Source organism: Kwoniella dendrophila, chromosome 1, assembly GCF_036810415.1.
Source record: "Kwoniella dendrophila CBS 6074 chromosome 1, complete sequence".
In the NCBI taxonomy this organism is placed as follows: Eukaryota; Fungi; Basidiomycota; class Tremellomycetes; order Tremellales; family Cryptococcaceae; genus Kwoniella; species Kwoniella dendrophila.
This window is the reverse complement of record NC_089476.1, coordinates 1,405,839-1,429,521: the sequence shown is the minus strand read 5'-3', so window position 1 is coordinate 1,429,521 and position 23,683 is coordinate 1,405,839. Positions and strand designations below refer to the sequence as shown.

The window sequence follows — 23,683 nt, the reverse complement described above, 5'->3', positions numbered from 1 at the left end:
AGAGACAGGTAAAGCAAATGATTTATGTATATGTATACTCTATGCATTGATTATGCTTATCGATTTTGACAGTTTCATCGAGTGATTTGGGTTTTGTGTAATATATAGATCCTGAATCAAGGACAATTGTCATCATGAGACCAACCTAAAACTTTTTGAGCTTTTGTTGTATCCCAAAAACCTCTTCTTGGATTATTTGCCCACCATTGTCTATTTAATTTAGATTCATCATATCTACCTTTCCAACTATATTCTAATAAATCTAATGATGAAACTTTTTCACCTGTAAATCTTTCTGTTTGATCTAAATTTCCATCCCAAACAATATCATTTGAAGCTAAAATAAAAGTTTCATGACCTTTCCAACCTTGTGAAGTTAAACCTAATAAAGCAGCTCTTGCACAACTTTCTAATGATACCCATCCCCATAATGATTGCATTCTTGAAAAATTCGATGAATCTTTATAATTTGGTTTACACATGTGATATCTTAATGAAGCCACTCGAAATTCTGGATAATATCTTGTTATTGCTGAAGCTTGAATTTCACAACAACTATATTAACCAAAAAGTATAAAAATATAATTAGCAATATCTCCTTATATAACTAATTGCCCCAAGGAACCGATTAACAAATATATCCAAACTCATCACTCACATTTTAGAAGTTGCGTATGGATCTTCTGGATAAGGTGTAGTTTGTTCAGTTACAGGTAATTCATCCCAATATTTATGACCTGGTGGACAGAAACTCATCCCATAACCATTGACTGAAGTAGCTTGTACTATCCTTTTTATATCATATTTCACACATGTTTGAAGTATATTATAATTTGTTGTTACGTTTGTATTATAAACAAAAGTTGGTTCATGACTTAATGGATTTGGTATACCACCTATATGTACACAACCATCAAATTTACCAATTTTCTCAATAGATTCTTCAATTATTGCTTCTAATTTTCTGATATCTTTTAAATCTATCACATATGGGTTCAAGTTGGCTTCATATCCTTTAGGGAACGTATCTGTTATTATAGTTGGTAAAGGTATTATATCCAAAGCTGTAACTTTATGTCCTTGCTCAAGGAAATATGCCAATGTTGATGATCCTACAACACCTGCTGATCCTGTTAACAAGACGTGCATATTGGCTTTTCTAGTGAAGATGTTCTTGAGTATTTTGAGCGAAAGTATGTCGGTAGTGGCTGTTTGAATGTATCTGCAGCGCTAAATGGGTAAGAATTCTGTAATTTTCTTGATGAACGCAAAGTTGGATGCTTCTTTCTGTTGGTTAATTTGTGTAATATCTGATTTATGAGTATATCTCGAATTAACCGAGAAAACAAGGATGGTTATCGAGATATTGAAGCAGCTACAGTACAATCTTTCGGATATCCGCGAACAAGGTATCTATTAGTGCCGGACCGGTTTTGACGTTGTTACTTGATAATTATCGATATCAGCATAGCATGAAAGATACAGAAATTTGGAGTTACAATCTACACTTTGATGGTTTGATACACGCAGGTTCGCTAAAGTTAAAGGAATTGCCGGATTTCTCTGGTCTCAGGAACGATCAGTAAGTTTATCTTATTTGATCGGAATTTAAATTCCCATCAATTCCATCAATTCCGAGTTGATCGTCCCTGACCCTTGGGACTGATGCGCGTTGTGTATATTTGATGTACCACTGTAGTAAGCTTTTATGAGGAAATCCTTTGATTATGATTACCGATAGTCCAATGGTTGTATGCTAGAATATGGTCCAGAATGTTTACAAGTTACTATCGATTATTATCGGTTGCTGTCGGTTTGAAATTAGCTGTGTAAATCCCAATCTCCAACCATTTCCCGTTTTATGTTATTTCCAAGCATTTCTCCATACCGTTTTTTGCTTTATAACAACTTCGCTTCTTTACAGTTCTGATCTTGAGCCTTATCAGCTGATGAATCAAAGTTTCGAGACTACATTGAGAGGTCTGTTGATTTACGTTTGATTATCGGCTTACGGCGATATTTTCCAGGGTAAGGTTATAACGCGCAGAAAGGAAAAAAAACCAAATTATTACCCCAATGCCCCGCTTAACCTCTTATCTTCGTAAATCCCATTCACTACTCGTACTACTGTACTTTCAAAACAAGAGATGCATATCCCATGTTATCACCATATATTATATAATCCCCTTCATACATAAACCTTCTTAAGCAGAAGAAAATGCTCACTTAAAATCACAATTATACGTGCATACTGTATTACTCACCAAAAAACTATAAAATACATAACAATACAAGATCATTCAAAAGGGAGGTGATATACAAAAAAGTATTTTTAACATCCTCTCTCCCTCTTCCCTCTATACATCTCACATTCCTTGATCTCTTTACTCTATAACCACTTTCTTTTGACACTATAACCTGTGAAATGGCATCAAACTCCTTTTTAACCCGTTTACCAAATATCGCTCGTTCATCGCAATCAGTTTCATACCGATTAACCAATTCAATCAAATTAAACCAAACACAAACATCATATATAGCTCGACGATATCTGTCTATCAACCAGCAACAACAACAAAGACATCAATCAAATAGTAAAAGTGGTAATAATCAAGATGGTTCATCCAATAAAAGTAATGGTAAACGATCTTGGAAGAAGACATCAGCAATTGGTGTTGCCACTGTATCATTATCTGCAGTAGGTATTGCAATGTTAGGTGACGATACTACTGCTACTACATCAAGTGATCTTTTGCAAGATGAAAAGGGCGGACCCAAAGTCAAACAAAAATATTCTATTCATGATGTATCTGCGATAACTTTATTAAGATCATATTTAGTTTGGACAGCATTAGGTATACCTTCATTAGTTGATTCATCACCAAAAGTTTTAGATAGTTTATTACATTCACCTATTCCAGGTGTATCAAAATTAGTTGAATTTATAGTAAGAATTACATTTTTCGCACAATTTATTCCAGGTGAAACTGCTTTAGAATGTGCTCCAGTAATGGAAAAATTAAGAAAAAAAAATGTTGGTTCAGCTTTAAATTATTCTGCAGAAGCTGATACAGTGGAAAAATTAGATTTAACTTCAATTGAACTAGAAAGATTTCATGAAGTTGAAAGAGCTTTAGATGTTCAAGGTACTTTGGAACAAAGAATGCATGCTGAAGGTTGGGATAAAGGTAGTTCAGCTTTCGCTTTGAAAGTTGTAAGTCACCGGACCTAAAAAACAGATAAACTATCTACTATTTATTGACACCGTCTTTTTTTCCATAGACCGGTTTAATCGATTCAAACGTTCTTATACGAGCATCAAACACGCTTCACCGGATTAGAGCCGTTCATAACGAGGGTTTAGAACTTAATGTACCTTTCCCAGGATGTCCATCCGATGCAGATGAAATGGTTTTAATACCAACATCTTCCGACACATCAGTTTACGAATCATACAGACATATCGTACCTAGAATGGGTATTCATGATGATGATCCAGGAGTCATTCCAAGTGATATGGAAAAATTGAAGCTGCTTTGGGATAGATTGGATTCTTTAGCGGATCGAGCAAGACGAAACGGTGTCAGATTAATTCTTGATGCTGAGGAATCTTATTATGAACCTGCTTTAGACGGTTATGTCAGATTACTCTCCATGAAATACAATAAACCATTCACACCTGAAAATCACCTGGAAACTATTTCTACTCCTTGGAACGGTCCTGTCATTTAGTAAGTACTCAAAAATATCATCTCATTTGTGGGAATAATGGAATTAACGATACCATTTTCCATTTTAGCGGGTCTTATCAGTGTTACTTGCAAAGGCAACCTCATCTCTTAGCTGCCGCTCTTCAACATGCAGAGGATAACGGTTATGCTCTTGGTATGAAGCAAGTTAGAGGTGGCTACATAGTCAAAGAACAAAAATCGTGGAAACTCAAGGGCAACGTAGGTAATGGACCGGTCTGGCCAGAGTGAGTTTAATCTCATCCCTGTGTTTATAGTTGAGAATGCTGACACAGGGTTTGACCTTACAGAAAATCAAAGACCGACGCATGCTATAATCAATGTATTCAAACTATTCTCAGTACACTCAAAAGGCAATTACAAGGTGTTGAACCAAAAATGGCATTAAGTATCATTTTCGGAACTCATAATACCGATTCCTTGAGTGAAATTTTCAGTGTATTGGAAAAAGAAGGTTTAGCTACAAAATCTCCATCAACTGGTAAATTGAAATTGAAAAATGATGTATTAGGTAGGGTTGGTATCGCTCAACTATATGGTAAATTCATTTTCTTTCATTTCGCAAATTAAGACAACAAAAGAAACTAATTTTAATTTGAATGTTTTCTAGGAATGAGAGATGATTTATCAGATAAAATTCATAATGCATTCGAGGAAAGTAAATCACCAATGTCATTGATTTTCATTGCATATGGTAGATTAAAAGAGACTTTACCTTTCTTAGGTAGAAGAGCTATTGAAAATAAATCTTTAATGACAGGTGCAGGTGGTGCAGCAGTAGAAAGAAGAAGAGTAGGAACTGAAATCCGACGAAGATTATCTCTAGGTTTCCTCGGTTAGACTCGAAACCACATCACACAACTAAACAAAAGGAAAGGATATCATACATAATGCCATATTTTCCAAGCCAAACATTCATATTTCTTCCAATTTGTACTTGTACCAAAAACATAATTTACATACATACATATCAAATATTTTGGGTGGTTTTTCCGGTGAGATGATTGGTTATTATAGGATTGCTACTGTGCTGTACGATATGATTGGTGGCTATTTGATATCTTAACGATCGCTCGTCGATGATGAATGCATAATGGACGCAAGAAGAACCTAAAAACCTTTTCAGAATCGTACGGATTTCCATATCACATGCTCTGAGGATTGGCCATAATAGTTCGGCCGTAAATCAATAAAAGAAAAACTTGTCAGTGGAGTTCATTTACTAATGATGGTTGATCGATAGAAGAGCTGCACCAATCATATCTCACATTTCATAAGGTTTAATAGCAATGATGTTGACAGCGGTAATACCGACCTCCTTTATGCTCCAATCGATCAAAATAACGATACCTTTAATGGAAAGGGATTTCATATGCATTCAGGGATATTTAGTGTGCCACCTTTGACTCACTTCAATGGAACTTAAAGCTGATGTGCAAAAGATGTGATCATGAGATATTTACCATATTGGTTACTTACATCGGTACCGAGGTTGATGATAGCCAAGGTCTGCATTTCCGTTGAATGGATAGGCGGATTTCTTATTGACCGCCACATACTGTAATTAGACGGCTATGAAAGTTGGAAATTATACAATACTACTGATCGTGATGATCATTTTGCCGTGGATGATTTGTTCAGCGTTCTTTTTCCGTATTGCTGCTTGCCAGCGTGAGCTGTCCATTTTTCCATGAAGCTGTAATATGGAGATACCTTTACTTGTGGAAGACCGACAGCCTGTAAGAGTAGTTCATGCCAAAATAGGAAATCTGCTTGATCATCTCGTGATTGATCGATCGCAAAAGAGATTTATTATCTTAATCTTGGACTTGTGAGAAGCGAAGACAGCTTCATGTTATGTGAATCATTAAAACGGCATACAGTATATCGTTATATTTAGCATTAGTGATCTAAATCCCCTACATTATCACTTGACCAGAGCAGCAATCCAAGGCCCGCCCGTCGAACATCGGGATCGTCCATCTATTTACAATCAAATCTACTTCTCATTGGCAAACAAGTCGATCAAAATGTGGGTCAGAAAACCACGAAGAGGTTTGGTATTCTAGCAGATTTGGGGGACATGTAATAAGAAATCTAAATGCAGCGGTTTCATGGGTTGAAGGGATGGTGGTATGCTTATGTTGAAAAGCATCAGCGCGTGAGCTGAGCGTTCGACATGCTATTCTCAGAATCAAAACCCGATTCCATCACCCCAAAATTGTTCGTAGAATCTGCTACCAGCGATAGAGATTCACTATATGATTTAGAAGAGAGCTTTCATCATGCATGACATGTCATTCTGAATGTTACAGCCACAAGCATTTGCACCAGTGTTCATAGTCGAAGCAAGCGATTGACTTGTTGTTCTTTGTCATCGGGTTTATGCTCTGCAATTGATCGCAGTGCACATACTCCTTAAACACTTCTTTCACTCTCGGCAGTTCAGAGGCCGCCTGAAGATCACTGAACGATATTTTATCAGCCAGGAAAAGTTGCTTTCGATTTGCAGCTGGCCCATTGCAATGTTCTTCACAGACTCTGCCTGCTCTGTGCCTATTCTAGATTGATTCCACCTCAATTGATTCGATACTTATCGGAAGCTGGTCATGTGGAAAGGCACGACGCAAGTCAAGAGGAACCGATACAAGAGATCTGTAGATCTGCTTTCGCGATTTTCAAGGAGAACAGTTGTCCGCCACGTTCGGCCTCACCAAGCTTGCATTATTATGTATGAACTCTGCCAAATGAGACTGCTTCCTCTTATCTCACTTTCATGAAGTAACTACTGACAGTAGGTTATGGCAATTTTACAAAGAGGTGTTATGTAGAGTCACTTGTTGAGATCTGCATCAAGGGATTACAAATAGAGATATAAGTCCTTTCAGAGGTTTCTTCACATCAGCATAGACATGCCAAGCCTGGCAATGTGCAGCTTCGTTGACGTTGCGAACTGGCTGTAGAGGTCATCTAACCCAGTAATAGATGTGCAGCATAGTATTCGCAAAAAATGTGTTCCAGATGATACGGTTTGATGGCACGGTCATATGCATATCATGTTAAGGTAACTTCCGTTTTCGTACAACCAGACTATTTCGAGATACTCAAATAGCTAAAGCATAAGGCAAGAGCAAAAAAATGATTTCAAACCAAATTGCGAAACGAACCAAATATATATATTTCCTTTGTCTTTATCTTTTCAAACCTATTGATGACCCAATCTTTCGAATCTTCGAGAATCTTCCTAAATCATCTTCCTCTTCATTAAGTTGATTTCACTGTACCAGAGTTATCGGCACATGACCATACACCGGTATGATCACCAGCCTTAAAACTATCTGCGATACCAACGATAGAACCGTAGGTACCGGCTATCATAAGGAAAGTACCGACAACGATAATGGAGATATTCCAGCCGACCAATAATCTGAATTTGTTGGTTGGATTGGCTTTTCCTTTAGCCCAGCTGTCGTAGAACCACATACAGGCCATAGGTTGCATTGACATGAGAGTACCGAGAAGGGCACCAATAAGGGAGACGAGACCACCAAAGATTGGAATGGCTGAAGAGATGATGTATGAGAAAAGAGCGCATCCGGCGACACAACCGATCCAAGTTCCCCAGTGGACAGCACTGTTTGAGGTAAGATGTTTAGATCCTCTGAGGAATCTGAGGAAAAGATATTTGGCGGGAAGCTGAGGGGACATTAGCAGATGACAAGGTTTATGGTATATGAATGCCAACTTACATGAGTAAGAAGAGTGGTAGACATGATAAGACCTGGTAAGGCAATACCGTAACAGACTTTCTTCAAGAGAGGACCGGCTGAACCAAGAGCAGGTGAACTGACGAAAGAACCACAAAAGTAGTATACGACAATACCGATAGTCAAGTAGGTAATTGTGACACCGGTTTGACAAACAATCAAGGATCTGGTGTATCGTCTCGGATCTTTCATTTCTGCAATGATGGGGAAGAATGATGGGGTACCGGCGTACGAGAAGACCAAAGATGAGATTGCGGAGATAGCGTTGACAAAGGTGGGTTTATTGAATAATTTGAAATCACTCTCGAATGGTTCAGCCGTAATGGGAGCAGCAGCTGGTCGATCTTGTACTCCGACCGAAACAGTAAGTGTAAAGACTATGTCAGGCATTAGCGATTGAACAACGCCATTGGATCTTTGAGCAACTCACTAGCTACAAGGATTGATACCAAACCGATCCAAGCCAAAAATGAGATTTTACCCAAAGTTCGGATACTTGAAACGGAGAAGGCAATGATAGCTGCCACAGCTACGAAGACGGCGGTACATGCTCCATGTTCTGATAAGGCGTTGAATGAAATTGAGATACTCAACATACCAGAACCTGCACAGAAGGTTTGGTCTGAAAGAGGAATACGTCGTTACCATTTTACGGCAGAGCACTCAGTGAGACCAAAAACTTACAAAGTACATATGCAACAGCGAAAAATTCACGACCGATTTTGCCGAACAAGATTCTACCAGCATCATCGATACCGTAGCAATCTCGGTGGTTGAGTTTGAAGGTACCAACGACGTAATTGGACCAACTGGTCATAGCAGCAATAACCAAAAGACATATGATACCTGGAATCATACCCAAAGTGTCGAGTACTGAAGGAATGGATAAGACACCAAGACCAATCATGGATTTCATCATGAGGGCCACTGTACCGATCCAACCGACCTATTCTCATTCGTTAGCCATATTTTCAATTATAATTGTATTTTTGAAACATACATTTCGGTATTTTGGACCATCTTCATTCATTTCACCAAAGACGGCATCGTAATTGGTATCTTCAACATTGGATTCGACAACTCGAACTTGGTTCTCTCTGTATTGGTCACCCAATTCTATGTTGTCATCTGTCTTACTCATTTCTTTTTCGTTAACGTATTCTGTTGTCATTGTGTGCTTATTAGTTGTTTATGTTTGTTGACTTTTGGAAGAGTCCATGGAAGAAAAAAAAAGAGAGAAAAGAGACTAAGAGTTGGAACATATGTATCTTTATATACAGAATTCACCGATCAGATGTCAGATGGAATGACTTTAGCCTCGTAGAATGTATATTTCCCGATACAAACCAATAAGATCATGTTTCAGACGAAACCACTGTATAAGCTGATGAAAAGACATAGAAGAAGTTGTACTCGTTACGCTCGGATATCCATAATCCGTCAAGAGGATGACGTAGCAACGTAAGGGATTCATCTTTCAGTATTCGATTTTAAATGAAAGAAGAAAGGGTTATTATCTTATCGGAGATTAGCTTAGTTTCACCTTTTTCGTATCAAATATATTCATCAATCCCCGCATAACCCCTTCAATGAAAGGCAGGCCGGGCAGCAGCAGATAAATAAAGGGAATTCAAAAGATAAGTTATCTTTGTAAGCGATGCAGATCTCAGGATCGAATTGTCTTAGACCCCGTGGAGAAACAAGGGACTTTACACATTTGACCAAGCCCGGCCATAAAGTACGGGTTTTCTTGGTCTATTTACGGTTTACATACAGCTTTTCCCACTCGCGACTTACGTATTAAAATCGGAAATCTTAGCAGAGGATTAGAAAAAGACTGCTGCATAGAAAGGAATGAGAGGAGTTAGCTATAGGACACAAAAAGGTCACTAGGATAAACCACTGCCGCATGTTCCACATGGGAATATCAAAAAAACTGTCTTTTTTCGATTTTCCCGGAAGAGGCGAAATCAAATTGGAAATGCACAGTTGGCGGAAGGTCGCAAGGGTTTTTCCAATATACAACACTGAAGAATATACATGTATGTGTATTTGTATTCGGAGATTACTACCGAAAGATGATTGTAAAACAGATGGTCGTCTGTTTATACATAGATGTCCACAAACAGAAAATACACTAGATGATGTGGGTTGGGGTCCTGGCTAGTTTAGCTGCAACTTACGGGGGTCCTTGCGATTAATCAAGTTTCAGGAAAAGAACACAGATTGAAATTGTATGCATCCTCATCTGTAAACCAGCTGGGTTGACTAGAACGGGGTAAACGCCAACAAACAGCATCACACCGTCATTGACAAAGGAATGTTAAGCGAGGTGGATATGTTGATGACGAATTGGACAAGTGGTTGATTGCAATTAGGGGTTAGCACGAAGCCACAGTGTAATGCCATCCTGAAAGGAAGGAACACAACAAGTCGCTGACGTGTGTGAAAGCGTCAACAATATTGATTCTTCTTTGTCTGGAATCAAGACCTTCTCCCTTCAGAGCTTTGTGGGTGCTTCAGCAGGGTAAAAGCGGAACAGTCTAGTGTATCACTTTGTCGTCACACACAAAGGTTGGAGTGGATATGTCGCCCATCCGTACTTTACCGACCCAGAAAATGTTCTTGTCGTCTCATTACTCGTACCGCCTCCTGAGGCACAACTGACAAATTCAAACCACTGTAAGAATGGTCTGCAGAACATGTCTAATGTGTCAATTGATGTCTGGTTAGGTAAAATGATGCTGGATGCCATGCACGCACGAAGTTGTATTTTCAATGAATGGCCTCTCGCGCAAGGCGGGCTCCACGAAGGTTTCGGGCTCTCGTTGTCCCTCGATCTAATGTGTGCTGAGCTAATAGTAGGCTAGTTGCTGGGATTAGTCTGTTCACTTACCCCTTCCTCGTCAAGTCCTTTGCTAAAATCAATATTGTTCTGGCCGAGGAACTATGTCCTCGTCGAATGCAGCAGGGACAGCATTCTGATGACAGCTGCTCGGAGAACTACGGCTCCTACACTTGATCAAATCAAGTGAGATCAAAAAGTGATTGGGCGTGTGCTTATAACATCAAGTCATATAGCTGGTTTGTATAACTAACTGCATAAGAGATCAAATGAAGAGAAAGTAGATACTGCAGAACAACAATCCAACTCTAGGGTGCGATGATACCAGAAAACAACGATAATTCTATATAATCAACTTCTATGCCGCAAATTGATCAAAGTAACTAGATAACGGTAGCACCACCAGTCAACTTGTCTTGACGAGCAAAGTAAGGCATAGCCATCAGCCAGGCGTGATGTTCAGAACCAGAATTATCGAAAGTGAACTGTGAAGAGAGGAGGATCAGTGTCTTGAAGCGTTAGATAAGGCAGGGGGGCAATGCCATGAAAGACTTGAGTGACTCACTTGTACTTCTTGTTCACCAACTCTTACTAAATCACCACCTCTACCTTTAACAGCAGCTTCAGCAAGGAGTTGAATCTGACAAAGAGATTCCATTCTAATATAATAACTGATTGGACATTCGATAGTTGCACCACATAAAAGAATACCTCTGTTTTCCATAACAAATCCTTTACCATCCTTCAAACAATCCGATACAGCTTGAGGATTATCTAAAGCATTTTGTCCAACTGAGAAAGGTAATCGGTTGAACTTATTGTAAAATGTACACGAATCTAAAAGGGAGAAAAATGTTATTAGCTGCATTCTACCGCCACAAATATGAGTTTTGTGAGTGAAACATACCTTGAACAATCATTTCTAAAGGTCTGTTTTGCATTGAGAAGGATCTAGCGTGTGGGGTATTGCCTTGTATGACAGCACCAATTTCTGGTCTAGCTTGATATATCGCACGATGGATGGCTACAGCGTTCAAATCATCTAACGAATCACAGCAGGTCAGCAATCTAGCGAGAGGACATTGTTATAAGAGAGCCCAATAAACTTACAGCCCCATTCCGAATCGTTTTCAACTACTTCTCCGGTAGAGATTTTCACTTGTATCAAATCTGATGATTTCATAGCAGCAAGGGCTTTTCCAGCAGGGTGAACCCATATGGTGGTTGGATCAAGGGGATCTCGAGACTGTGAACCTAGTTAGTCAGAATCTTCTCTTTTCATGCAACCGGTCGGCTGAACTTACTGAAAGTTGCATTGAACATCCTATACCCCAGCCTTGGGCAGCAACGACTCGACAAGCCATAGCAAGTCTTCCTCTTCGATAAACTTTCTCCGTTTGTGCATCCTGGTCAGACAATCATCAGTAAACTTCTCCTTTGATGTTTCTGACGGTGTCTCGCGACTTACTGGGAAAGTTGGTGGCGCAGCTCTTCTGAATCGTCTGACTTTAGGTTTTTCACCTGTACTGTAATCTGGGTTTGCTTCTACTTCGATAGCCATTTTTAACAAGTATTTCAGGTAATAGTAGTGATTATTAGAGAAGTGATAAGTGGTGTTATGATAGTTTCAGTGGAAAGATGGGACTGTAACTAATTCGAATTATGGGGCAAAGTGATAGATACTGTTGAATAGGTGAAGGGAATCTCTTATCTATTTCTACTGAAAATTATAGTCACATCTCCTTAATAACTTCATCTTGACAACAAGGGATTGGCCGTGGGTTTCCTCGCTGATCCGTTGGGCCGTTGAACATATTGATTGATAACGAACCGAATCGAAAAATTGTGGAAATTATTGGATGTTTTTACAATAATCTTCGGTGCGATACCGATGAAATTGCGTAAAAACGTCGGAAATCCATTGAATTTTCTCGGATTTACATTTCCCGCACGGATCGACCTCTCTTATCTTGGAAATTAGACGATCATCATGCAATGAAATGATATTTTTTCGTTTGAATACCCGTCATTCTTTCATGATATTTGCCATAGCTGTATTACCTTTAAAGACCATTCATCATGTCGACTCTTTCTGCAACATATCACCCATACTTCTATATTCGACACACTCATCTGAAAATTCCAAAAATACCTTGAAAGATATAATAAAAATGGCCACTACTTTAACACAAACCGCTACCTCAGCTTCAACCTCCTCCAACCCTAAACTCAGATTGAGAGGTGGTGCTGCTGCTCCCAGATCAAAGAAATATACTCCTCCAGTGTTCGAAAACAAGTATGAAGAAGTAAGTGATAAAATGTTCTCCAGCTTCAGTGTCTTTTTCCACTAAAGCTGATAGAATTGTAACTATTTAGCGAAAATACCAAAAAGAACGATTAGCAGCAGCATTCAGACTCTTCTCAAAATTAGGTTTTGATGAAGGTGTGGCTGGTCATATCACTGTCAGAGATGCTGTAAACCCACATGCTTTCTGGGTCAACCCATATGGTGTAGCGTTCGACCTTATGACAGTATCTGACTTATTGTTGATTGATCATGATGGAAATATATTGGAAAACACTGGTAAACCAGGTGATGGTCAAATCTGTAAGTGCAAGCCTTTTCAACGTTTTTTTTCCTTTGCTTCGTCCTCAAAAGATGGTGACTGACTACATCTATAGATAACGCCGCTGGTTTCGCCATTCACGGTGCTGTTCATGCCAGACGACCTGATATTCACGCTGCTGCTCACTCGCACACCACTTTCGGTAGAGCTTTCAGTGTACTTGGTAGAAACGTAGATATTGCTTCTCATGGTGAGTTTCATGTCTTGTTGATGATGTGACCCTATCGAGACTTGATGCTAACGATAATACTGCTTTCTTCTTATCTTTGATTTTGGATGATTTTAGATGCCGCTCAATTTGCCGATACAGTAAAATTGTATGGCAACTTTGGTGGTATCGTTTTAGATGATGAAGAAGGTATTCGAATATGTGAAGCATTAGGACCACATGGAAAAGGCGTTATATTACAAAATCATGGTATATTATCAGCTGCTCAATCAGTTGATGCTGCCGTAGCATATTTTGTTAGATTGGAACAATTATGTGAATCACAATTAATGTCAGACGCTCTTGGAAATCCAACAAGCATAAATCAAAATGATATAGAAGCTGTTTTCGCTTCTCATGGTGGTGAAGATGAAGCTTTCTTCCAAGCTCAAGAAATGTTTGAATGGATAGATCACGAAACTGGTGGCGATTATAAAGTATAAAAAAGATAACAAAACATAGATTATTCATAGATCATATAATGGACATATAGTTTCTTGTTATATTATATATAGACGATTAGGATCAGTTTTTTTTTGTACTGTCATGATATAGTGGTGCATTCAGCGTCAAGCCTATCTATGTACCAGCATGCAGCAACCTAGTTTTTAGTGGATTGGGCATAAAAGCCAAATTTATTGTGAACTCACTCATATCGATAGTTAGGAACTAGGACAGATCGTAAGAAACACGAGACATGAAGGTTGGTCTACAGCGTTTTCGCCTTCAGCTTCATTTTTGGATGAAATAACAAATGATCGTAATCATATATCCAGAGCCTGTGAGTTTGATCTGTTGGATTACGTAAGCATTAAGTAGTACTGTAAAATTTTACTTAGACTAGTATCCGCGACCTTCGTCGAGCTGCTTAGATATCCTTATTGTACTATTATACATATTGTAATACATTATACAAGCTTATAGACAGATATAGACGTATATGCATACTCGTTATCAGTAATACAACATGATCCGGTAGTAGAGTACATACAGTATCTAAAATATCTTAGTAAGGTACGAGATTATAATGCTCTGCCACATTTGCAGATCACTGAATGTCGTTGGGGTCTCGATCCAGTCAAACGCATATCAAGCAACAGCGCTCTTTCTTATCAGTTTGGGCTACCCAAAGATATGATAGCCGCCCACTCCCATTGATAGGAAAGCCTCTCGATGATAAGGAAACATCAAGAACAGGTATGGAGAGCGCTTGTCGGAAATGCGAACATCAGTGCTTTTAACAGAGATAAGCTTTAAGCAGAACAGATATACCGAAAGGTATAATATGAAAACGTTCTCAAATAGGATATCTATTTATGGTACAGTGATAATCAAGCTAAGCCGTATTGGTATTATACATCATATGTGGCGACCCAGGAAATATCCGAATACGCTTTATTACCATTTATGACAATGTATATAGATCTCTCGATCGTCTCACCATAACCCTAAATTGACGTAAACCTGAGGCACCTAGTATACCACTACAATGGTACAACGAGATAACACTGTCTGCTATTGGTGGATATAGCGTTGGATAATGTTTAATCTGTCAAAGTGGGAGTACGTGTCTTTCTGTGAAGCAGTTAAAGTATTTCGGACTCCGTAGATTCCGATGACAGATACCCCTCGGGGTACCCTAATTATGGTTAAAATAACAAGGGAAGTTCATTTTCCGAAATAGTTCATTGACTCCTATCGTCATGTGATGCTTAATACTATTTAGTTCAATTATAGATAAGGGTTGATGTCAATTTAGAAAGGTATATAAAGTGGCTCTAAATTGCATAGAAAGCATGTATATCTCTCTTTCTTTCATACGATTATCCCTACTTCCTGATTATCAACCTTGGAATCATAATGTCTGATAATAAAGATAACGCTATAATCACTACTGTAGTTGATGGGCATGATGAAGAGAAGATCCCTACTCAAAAGTTGATGTTCAAGATGTTGATGTAAACGATGAAAATCTTGATAATGCAGGTAGATTTTTAGCGCAAGCCAGAAGAGGCGAAAATGCAGATGAACTATTTGCACCTTGGACACCTGAAGAAGAGCGTGCTTTAGTCCGAAAGGTAGATTGGATCATCTTACCTATGATGTTTGTTGCACTTGTGTAAGTGATAAACGCCACTTTTGTTTCCAACACCAATTTGTAACCATCGACATTGACTGATACTTTACATACATATCTTATACTGTCAAATAGCATGGGTGCAACAGATAAAGTAGCTTTAGGTACAGCTGCTGTTATGGGATTACGAACCGATCTTCATTTAACTGGTAGTACCTATTCATGGTCATCCTCCCTTATCTTCTTTGGTTCTTTACCATCAGTGTTCCCAGCTTTATATCTTATGCAAAGATATCTTACTGGAAGAATTATCGGTGCCAACGTCGCTATTTGGGGTAAGTGGTGACACCATCTGACCCGTTTTCCATAGAGATGGCATACATATCTGACTTCATACTTCATGGTATACTTTGCAGGTATCATATCCATATGTCATGCCGCCTGCCACAATTTCGCTGGATTAGCTATATGTCGATTTATGTTAGGTTTGTTCGAAGCTTTGACCTTCCCCGTAAGTCATCCAATGTAGAGTCTATGTTAGGGTTATTGTCTGACTGACGCTTTCCATCACATAGGCTTTCACTTTACTTATCGCAACTTGGTATACAAGAAAAGAAGTTGTTTTCAGAACAGCTATCGTTTTCAGTACTTTATCATCTCTGATCAATGGTCTTTTGTCATGTCAGTCTACATTATCCTTTGAAGTAATGAGGGAAATGACTAACTTGCAATTGTACATTAGACGCATGCTCTCACCTTACAAATGCCGGTATCAAGCCGTGGCAACTGTTATATATCTTGATTGGGACTATTACACTTATAACTGGTGGTATCATGCTTGTTTTCTTGCCTGATGCACCTTATAGTGCTTGGTGGTTGATACCTAGACAAAAAGTCATTGCTATCAGAAGATTACAAGATAACAAAATTGGTGTTATTGTAAGTTTTCAATACCTTCTGAAGATGCATATTCGATTAAGTCTAGTCTGATATACTGATTGGTTCCTGGTCAGAATAAAACTTTTAAATGGCATCAAGCAAGAGAAGCTCTGTATGATCCTAAAACTTGGTTGATCTTCTTCATCAATGTTTGCTTGAATGTACCAAGTAAGTCCCAAAGTGAAAATAGTATCCATCAGAGAATACATAAGCTAATCAAGCTTATATGTTATAGACAGTGGTATCCTCAGTATGTTCTAAATCCTATACTTTGACTCCATCTTAGAATATCATACTGACAGTGGGGTACTTTTTAGCCTTCTACTCTATTATCGTCGCATCTTTAGGATTTTCTCAACGAAATGCCACTTTGATGTCAGTTCCAACAGGTTTCATCTCATATATCTCTTCTCTCGTATTTTCTGTTATTGCAATGAAGAGTAAGTAATGTTCTTTCTGAAAATGTTTGTAGTTTGAGAAAGTAAACTAAATAATATTGCATTCCTTGCGTATACAGCTGGCCAAAGATGTCTCACAGCAATTTCAGCTTGTTGTGTACCGTTATTAGCCACAATCCTGTTACATGTTATTCCTCGAACTAATGGTAGGTTCTTTTTATACATACAATCGAGTCAAGGTTGATTGCTGATTTTGACGATCTCCTCCGACAGTTGGCGGTTGATTGGCGTCTCTCATGTTGGTTTATTTCTTCTGGGCGCCATATGTAGTGATGAATACTGTAGTTGCTGCCAATACTGGTGGACATAGTAAGAAAACCGTTGTTTATGGTATAGCTTATGTTGGCTATTTGTGTGGTAATATCATGTAAGTCGTAATTTGTCATGCGGTTGATCCTTGATGTATAACTTGCTGACTGATCATGTGTATACTGATCTAGCGGTCCACAAACTTTCAAAGCCAAACAGGCCCCAGCTTATACAGCTGGTGTAGTAGGAATGTTAATTTGCTACTGTATTGCTATATTGGTGGGTTTGCGATAAGTACTATTAATTGATCATTCAAGAATAAAATGCTAATATAAATATACGTTCCGTTCTAGCTTATCTTGACTTACTACCTCTACATCAAAGTGCTTCAACGAAAAGCTGCCAAATACGCTTCCGAGCATCCTGTTGAAGTTGAAGACCACGATGAATATAACGCTTGGAAAGATGAAACTGATATGCAAAACAAAGCCTTCACTTATGTACTCTAAACAATTCCAAAATCTTCATATGTAGACGCATGTCTAGAAAAATAGATCAATTGATTTTAGGTAGAGCAGGTGAGGAGGAGTACGAAAAGAAAGAAATGAAATGTAGAGAGGAAAGCAAATGAGCTGAAATGACTAGGTTCAGTTGTATGGTATACTTCGGAAGCAAAGGGAAAAAAGGGATTCAATCGTTATTTGTATATTTTGTCGAGTTGAGTTTTAGTCTAATTATTGGTGATTTGTAATGGGTTATCCAGATGTTCAATTCAATTTGTCTATATATCAAATAGCGCCAAACCTTAGTAACGAAGATCATTTTGCTAATTTCGCTTACCATTATATAACAAGTCCAAGACGATTGATAACGTACGCAAGAGTCGTTCATTTAGGTTTTATCCTCTTGAAAGATGATCAGAGTATGCTAATCGATATTTGTGATTTCTGAAACATTGGTTATGCATAAAGTTGATGATTATAAGGATGCAAGTATTATTGATAAACCTAATCACGGGAAATCGAATTTGTATAAGCTTTTACAGCAGTGAACGACTATAGTTTATTATATTATGTTATATTACATTAGGTTGAATGCCTTGATACGATCTTCTTCTTTCCTAAAAATCCGAGTCATAATCTCAGATACTATATAGCGGCAGCTGCAATCACAGCTCCAACCACACCAGCTAAACCAATAGACATCATAGCATTATTATTTGTTCTCCTCTGCGAGCCTGAATTCCCTGGTGTAGAAGACGAACTTGGTACACTACTTGCTGAAGGTGTTATAGTTGATGAAGTGGATGATATACTAGATTGACTTTGCGATATTGAAGATGATGTTGAGCTGACAGAGGAAGAATTGGATTTAGATGATGAGCCTGATATAGATGTATTGGCGGTCGAAGGTAATGTTATTGTCATATTAGGTAATGTCACTGGTGAAGGTGATGCTAGAGCACATTGATTTATATAGGCTATATTGACAAAACAGAGAAATCAGTCGACATCCTGTTTGTTTTAAGCGGATCAACTGCGAGAAGAAATTGCTCAATACAATAAGCAGCACAACTTACAATCTAGTATCGATTGATACACCCTTCTTTCGTTTTCCCTAGGTGTTAAACTCAATGCACATTGTAAACAAGATACATAGCCCGTTTCGACCTCAGGTGTACATAGACAAGTTGTATTAAGAGCATCACCTGCGCCGCATGACTATTGGAAGTGAGTTTTGATCGTTAGCGGGTATCACTTTCATAGCTAATTCCGGTTCATCTACACAGATACATTGTCTACCATTGACATCTCCAGATGGTCCAACATATTTTCAGAAAAAATTACCCAAAGACCATAATGATGAAGATTGTGACTCTGTTGAAAGAATAAGAGGTAAAGTAGGTGAAAATATCAACTTACACTTAAAGCGGTTGAAATAGCTGAGCAATTACCAGCACAGTTTTCTGGGAATCCTGATCCTGAAGATGGAGATGAGATTGAAGTCGAAGATGCAGCAGATGATGTTACGGTATTACTCCCGCTTGAGCTACCTGATACCGTAGAGCTTCTAGCAGAAAGGGAGAATGGTGTAGTAGATGTCACCGGTTCAGGAGGTGAGGTCTGTATCGTTAATAACGATGTCGAGTCATCCTGCGAGAGTACTGAATATGTTGACAATGAATCAGCATTGAAGGATTCCGATGCGGTTACACAAAGGCGAAGGTTGATCATGTAATTCAATCAGACTTACCAGATGTGATGCCAAGGCATAAAAGGAAGACGAATCTCTTTAGTGCTCTTGAAGATGTCATACTGATGTGCTTCCCCCTGTATATATATGAATAATGGTTTCGATTGTTTTGCACGCAGATAGGTCATACGACAACTATCATTGACTGATGACAAGATGTATTGATGACTAGACAAACTAGATCATATGTAAATATGATATATAATTGTCTGTGTCTGTGGAATGAACAAAGGACAAATTGATGAACTGCACGGATCAGATTGTCATTTTAACGTTCCTCCGCGAGCTCAATTCGGTAATTTTGTTATAACCGCGTACTGTATACATTATTAACACAGCGCACAGACCCGCACACACTCGCACAGCCGTAGTCAAGGAGAACCAAACAACCTAAAGTTTTAAACATTTTAGTGCTGTGCACAGATCACTTTATTCAGCTTGGCAATGGGGTCTGTGCATGACTGTACATGATTCATCAAACAGGAACATTACATGTCTGGATATATATTATATATCATCAGCCCACCATATACAAACACTTACAAAAGGTCCATGAATAACAATTACCTAAACACGAGTGGATGATCCGACACACTCAAAACAGTACAAGTACTGCTTCATTGAGTTGAAGCTGAATTTCTTATACAATATACTCGACAAGTTATCTCAAGATCGTTCTCCTCCATAGGGCATTGCCCATAAAGACAGTCCTTTGGTTCAAAGGAATGCTATCAAGTAATCAAGTATCAAGTTTACTCAAATTACTGATAGGAATTGGCCTCCTTAAACAACCGCATTCGACGCTCCTTTGTAGGCAATTAGACACTTATTTCTACCGCCTAGCTCACCATGAATCTCTGTGTGGATATCATGCACAAATGACCAATGAATGGCAGGAAATTCAGTACTGTACTAACGACTCCGTAGATGTACATAGCTAGCTCTTCGCTTCTACCTGCTAGAATTACAGTAACTTCGACATGTCCACCTTATTGCCCAATGTGACTCTAGATGATACATCTCCAGCAATACTATATATCGGTAATTGGGATGGTGATATACACAAAGGTGAATGAACAGCACGACTATACCTAATTGAACCCTTCCATAGTATCCTATAGCGACTGTAATAAACGCGTCGAATGCGCCGAACTAACTCCAAACTTGCACTAATACAGGTGATCCACTTGTAACACAATATTCAAATACGACTTTTCATGCTTCTACTTTAGTAGGAGATACGGCAGTATTACATTGGAATGGTGGATCAATTTGGGTTTTTGGTGCTTTTAGAGCTAAGTGAATTCTAGATTCATCAAGTTATTTTAAAATGATAAGATGACTGAATGACTGAATGGAATTTCAAATTTACACTTTAGTCACGGATATTTTTCAATCTCATTAGATGCATCAGAAAAACAGTATATAAATGGTCAAAAAGAGCCTGATGTTTTTCAACAAGTCATGTATTCAAGTGGCGATTTAGATTCAGGGGATCATACTTTAATTTTGATCAATGAAGGTGATCATGATAATGTTGATGAAACCTTGACTTGTGAGTATGAGATTCGTACATGAGAAAGCAGCCGTTGAAAGACCGCCAATATCGATAGTGTAACCATGTGATATATCGCTGAAAATTCCTATCATTTCTCATAGGGGTCGATTTAGATTATATTGTCGTTCAAGCTGATAGGTGAGCTTTGACATATATGTCCGTTGTTGAGGTGACTGAACGGAAGTTGTAACTCATATTTGTGGGTCACTGATATAGCGAACAATTCGATGCGTCAAAAATCGCTGATAAGGCCAAGAACATGATAACGACTGGTGTACCACGAGTTCAAGCTTTTATGTAAGTGCATCACTATGGTTATTACCTCTTCTCACCAGCGAAACAGCGTTGTGAGTTGTTTTTGTTTAGCTAATCTTCATAATCTCCTTTATAAGGCCTCCTACTGGAATTCCTAAGCCTATTACCATATCGGGTGCCCCTTGTGGGCTAAACATATCGATGGGCTTAGAAGGAATTTTCGGATTATGCGTTTGTTTCCTGTATTTTCTTCTGTGATTCAAGTATGTTAGTGACTTGATCATCATAAACCGCTTTCAATAGCAAAGTGCAGCCAATCTTAAAAGACATTCATGATAGGAAATATTCAATTTGCTTATCTGTACATATAAAAGACTCTATAGACTGTCTCTAACGTGTTTGACTAAAACAAGGTTCCATCCATTGATTTGGAATTGCCGATGGACTATATTCTGATTTCTCTTAAAAAGGCTATTCTAAAGAAATGATCCAGCATTTCTTGTTTAAATCGAGAAGCGCCATACTATCGGAAAGCGTTCATAGATTAAATCTTCACTAGCTCTTCTGGTAACGATCAATCCGAGTGTTGAAGAGAGTGTAAAGGGAAGCGAGATATCCGAGTTATTTGGATTTAATCGTGTTTTCGTACTTTGAAAGCTCTAAGGGTTTTGGAAGAAAGCACGGGTTAGAAAACGATCATCCTGTATGGACAATCACAGAGTGGGAGGATCCTTACAGTTGTGGAGAAGCATCACAAGCGGAAACTATTCTCTCATATTCTGCCATAGCTGAATCATCGTATGAAGTATCAGGCCAAGTTTGATCTATACATTGTGCACATTGAACTGGTTCACAAATGCTAAAATCAGCATGATTGCGGCATAGATGAAGGATATTTTAGATACTTACGAGTAGCTAATAAACCTTCTGAAGAACATAAAGCTTCTCTTTCAGATTTAGCTCCTTCAACTCTTTTCACACCACAAACTTCATTACATGCATCCTCTGCTGGTTCCGTTGCAGCTGTCGTTGCTGTTATAGCTGATGACGAAGATAAAGATGAAGATGAAGAATCAATTTCAGCTTGAAATTCAGGTGTTAAATCTGTATTCTCAAAATTTTCAGAAGGAATTTCAGATCTTCGATGAATAGATAAGGGATCTTTAGTATATAATACTGGAGAATTTGGTTGTGCTACTGGAGCTAATTTTCAGAGAAACGATAAAGTTAGGAATTGATAAACAAGACTTTTCAAATCAGAGAGAAGTTGTTTGAGACTAAATCAAACTTACCAGCTAAAACAGATGTGAAAAGACCCAAGGCTAATAAGAATGTTGATGTTCGCATTTTGATGTTATTGAGGATTCTGAGAGTGTGTTGATGTGTTTGAGTTATTAAAATTGATAGAAGTATTGATTGAAACGGACGACCAGCGAACGGAAGGAGATGGATTATATAGTTTGAGATATATTAAGCTGATTAATTAGTAAGTGATTTACAGATAAGGAGAATCGATCAACGATGTGTGTATGTAAAAGTTTTATTCAGCGCAGCTAAATGAAATAATCAGGATATGGAGGTAGTAGAAAGCGAGCTAGCGCAACTTTATCATATGAAGAAAATGAGAAAATGGGAATTATTGGAATAGTTTGATAAGAATCAAGTGAAAAGAAGGTGTAGGTAGGTATGTTAAATGAATGAATGAGGTAGACCAAAGAAAGTAAATTATTGGGAAGTGAGACAACTTTTATCAGATATCATTGATCACAAACGATAAGAGACAAGAAAGAAAGAACGAACAGAACGGTTTTTGTGGATGGGAGATGGCAAGTAAGCAAAAAATAACCTTGTTTTACTATGTATTGTACTTGGAAAGGCAAAAACCGAACATAATTAATATCATCGGACGCGTTCTCTTTTCTATGATAGTTCCTGAAAGAAGATATAAAAAAAAAACCAAAAAATCAAGATTTTCAGTCTAACGCTTTTCGTTCTCTCTCTTAGCTTTATTCCTACAGTATTTTTGCTTTTACGCGTTTAAAGAGTTATAACGCCTAAAATGATATCAATGTGATTTACCTCAATTGTCGGTTCAAGCTTGCTGATATGACGTGATTTCTGTAGAACTAAGTGCCTATTTTACCGATGATCTCTTCTGATTCCTGGGCCGTGTGCTCAACTTTTCTCCCAGCCCAAGCAAGGTGGCAAAAATAGGTAAAAATAGACGCCACCCAAGTAATATTAAGTTTACAGTACTCGTACCGGCAACTCTCCTCCTGGCTTTTCCTCATTTTCGCGTTTTTACCCTTTCTTACCAGACTTTCCCACCGTACAGTAGGTTTCGTCGCCACCAGTTCAGTAGAGATGTTTTACTTGTATGGCACCTTCAAATGGAGATGAAATCGTTCAAAGTCCGAGAAATTGAACCTTTTTTCACTGAAGTTCTCCGACGCTAGTTTCAGTTTCACTTTCGCCAAACGCGAAACAAGATGATTTAACCCAATTGATATCGTCGGGCATTCCTGGATAAGTCATGTATATACTGTCTGTAGTCGATCAATGGTAATGAAGGATATAAGGAAATGAAATGATATATTTTGTTCAAAGTAATGCATAATGATCTTTGCGTGTGTGCTAGTGTGGTGTGTGAAATACCAATAAAAATAAGATTATAGAATAGAAAGATCTTTATAGCCCA

The 23,683-nt window shown here is 38.3% G+C and overlaps 9 protein-coding genes across 9 annotated transcripts; 4 read left to right on the top strand and 5 right to left on the bottom strand.

Annotated features, from left to right (window-relative positions):
- Positions 1-116: 116 nt before the first annotated feature.
- On the bottom strand, positions 117-1,149 carry L201_000516 (uncharacterized protein; the record flags this gene model as incomplete). Its single annotated transcript, XM_066216316.1, has 2 exons — positions 117-555; positions 659-1,149. The coding sequence occupies 2 exons, from the start codon at positions 1,147-1,149 to the stop codon at positions 117-119; spliced, it is 930 nt and encodes a 309-aa protein (XP_066072413.1).
- Positions 1,150-2,425: 1,276 nt separating this feature from the next.
- On the top strand, positions 2,426-4,589 carry L201_000515 (uncharacterized protein; the record flags this gene model as incomplete). Its single annotated transcript, XM_066216315.1, has 5 exons — positions 2,426-3,214; positions 3,283-3,731; positions 3,800-3,976; positions 4,040-4,287; positions 4,360-4,589. The coding sequence occupies 5 exons, from the start codon at positions 2,426-2,428 to the stop codon at positions 4,587-4,589; spliced, it is 1,893 nt and encodes a 630-aa protein (XP_066072412.1).
- A 2,424-nt stretch (positions 4,590-7,013) lies between these two features.
- Positions 7,014-8,687, bottom strand: L201_000514 (uncharacterized protein; the record flags this gene model as incomplete). Its single annotated transcript, XM_066216314.1, has 5 exons — positions 7,014-7,445; positions 7,499-7,893; positions 7,947-8,138; positions 8,201-8,462; positions 8,517-8,687. 5 exons carry the CDS (start codon positions 8,685-8,687, stop codon positions 7,014-7,016), a joined length of 1,452 nt encoding a protein of 483 aa, XP_066072411.1.
- Positions 8,688-10,744: 2,057 nt separating this feature from the next.
- On the bottom strand, positions 10,745-11,922 carry L201_000513 (uncharacterized protein; the record flags this gene model as incomplete). The annotated part of the gene is made up of 6 exons (XM_066216313.1): positions 10,745-10,846; positions 10,927-11,198; positions 11,269-11,403; positions 11,472-11,607; positions 11,666-11,767; positions 11,830-11,922. The coding sequence occupies 6 exons, from the start codon at positions 11,920-11,922 to the stop codon at positions 10,745-10,747; spliced, it is 840 nt and encodes a 279-aa protein (XP_066072410.1).
- Positions 11,923-12,532: 610 nt separating this feature from the next.
- Positions 12,533-13,639, top strand: L201_000512 (uncharacterized protein; the record flags this gene model as incomplete). The annotated part of the gene is made up of 4 exons (XM_066216312.1): positions 12,533-12,667; positions 12,738-12,969; positions 13,044-13,178; positions 13,275-13,639. 4 exons carry the CDS (start codon positions 12,533-12,535, stop codon positions 13,637-13,639), a joined length of 867 nt encoding a protein of 288 aa, XP_066072409.1.
- A 1,417-nt stretch (positions 13,640-15,056) lies between these two features.
- L201_000511 (uncharacterized protein) lies at positions 15,057-17,428 on the top strand (the record flags this gene model as incomplete). Its single annotated transcript, XM_066216311.1, has 13 exons — positions 15,057-15,133; positions 15,187-15,315; positions 15,409-15,608; positions 15,690-15,784; positions 15,849-15,954; positions 16,016-16,212; positions 16,287-16,380; positions 16,530-16,652; positions 16,730-16,816; positions 16,884-16,889; positions 16,941-17,037; positions 17,111-17,198; positions 17,273-17,428. The coding sequence occupies 13 exons, from the start codon at positions 15,057-15,059 to the stop codon at positions 17,426-17,428; spliced, it is 1,455 nt and encodes a 484-aa protein (XP_066072408.1).
- Positions 17,429-18,067: 639 nt separating this feature from the next.
- L201_000510 (uncharacterized protein) lies at positions 18,068-19,233 on the bottom strand (the record flags this gene model as incomplete). Its single annotated transcript, XM_066216310.1, has 4 exons — positions 18,068-18,399; positions 18,499-18,640; positions 18,842-19,083; positions 19,173-19,233. The coding sequence occupies 4 exons, from the start codon at positions 19,231-19,233 to the stop codon at positions 18,068-18,070; spliced, it is 777 nt and encodes a 258-aa protein (XP_066072407.1).
- A 919-nt stretch (positions 19,234-20,152) lies between these two features.
- L201_000509 (uncharacterized protein) lies at positions 20,153-21,321 on the top strand (the record flags this gene model as incomplete). Its single annotated transcript, XM_066216309.1, has 7 exons — positions 20,153-20,240; positions 20,351-20,471; positions 20,552-20,727; positions 20,832-20,868; positions 20,947-21,027; positions 21,123-21,216; positions 21,289-21,321. 7 exons carry the CDS (start codon positions 20,153-20,155, stop codon positions 21,319-21,321), a joined length of 630 nt encoding a protein of 209 aa, XP_066072406.1.
- Positions 21,322-21,717: 396 nt separating this feature from the next.
- On the bottom strand, positions 21,718-22,332 carry L201_000508 (uncharacterized protein; the record flags this gene model as incomplete). The annotated part of the gene is made up of 3 exons (XM_066216308.1): positions 21,718-21,830; positions 21,895-22,188; positions 22,278-22,332. The coding sequence occupies 3 exons, from the start codon at positions 22,330-22,332 to the stop codon at positions 21,718-21,720; spliced, it is 462 nt and encodes a 153-aa protein (XP_066072405.1).
- Positions 22,333-23,683: the final 1,351 nt, after the last annotated feature.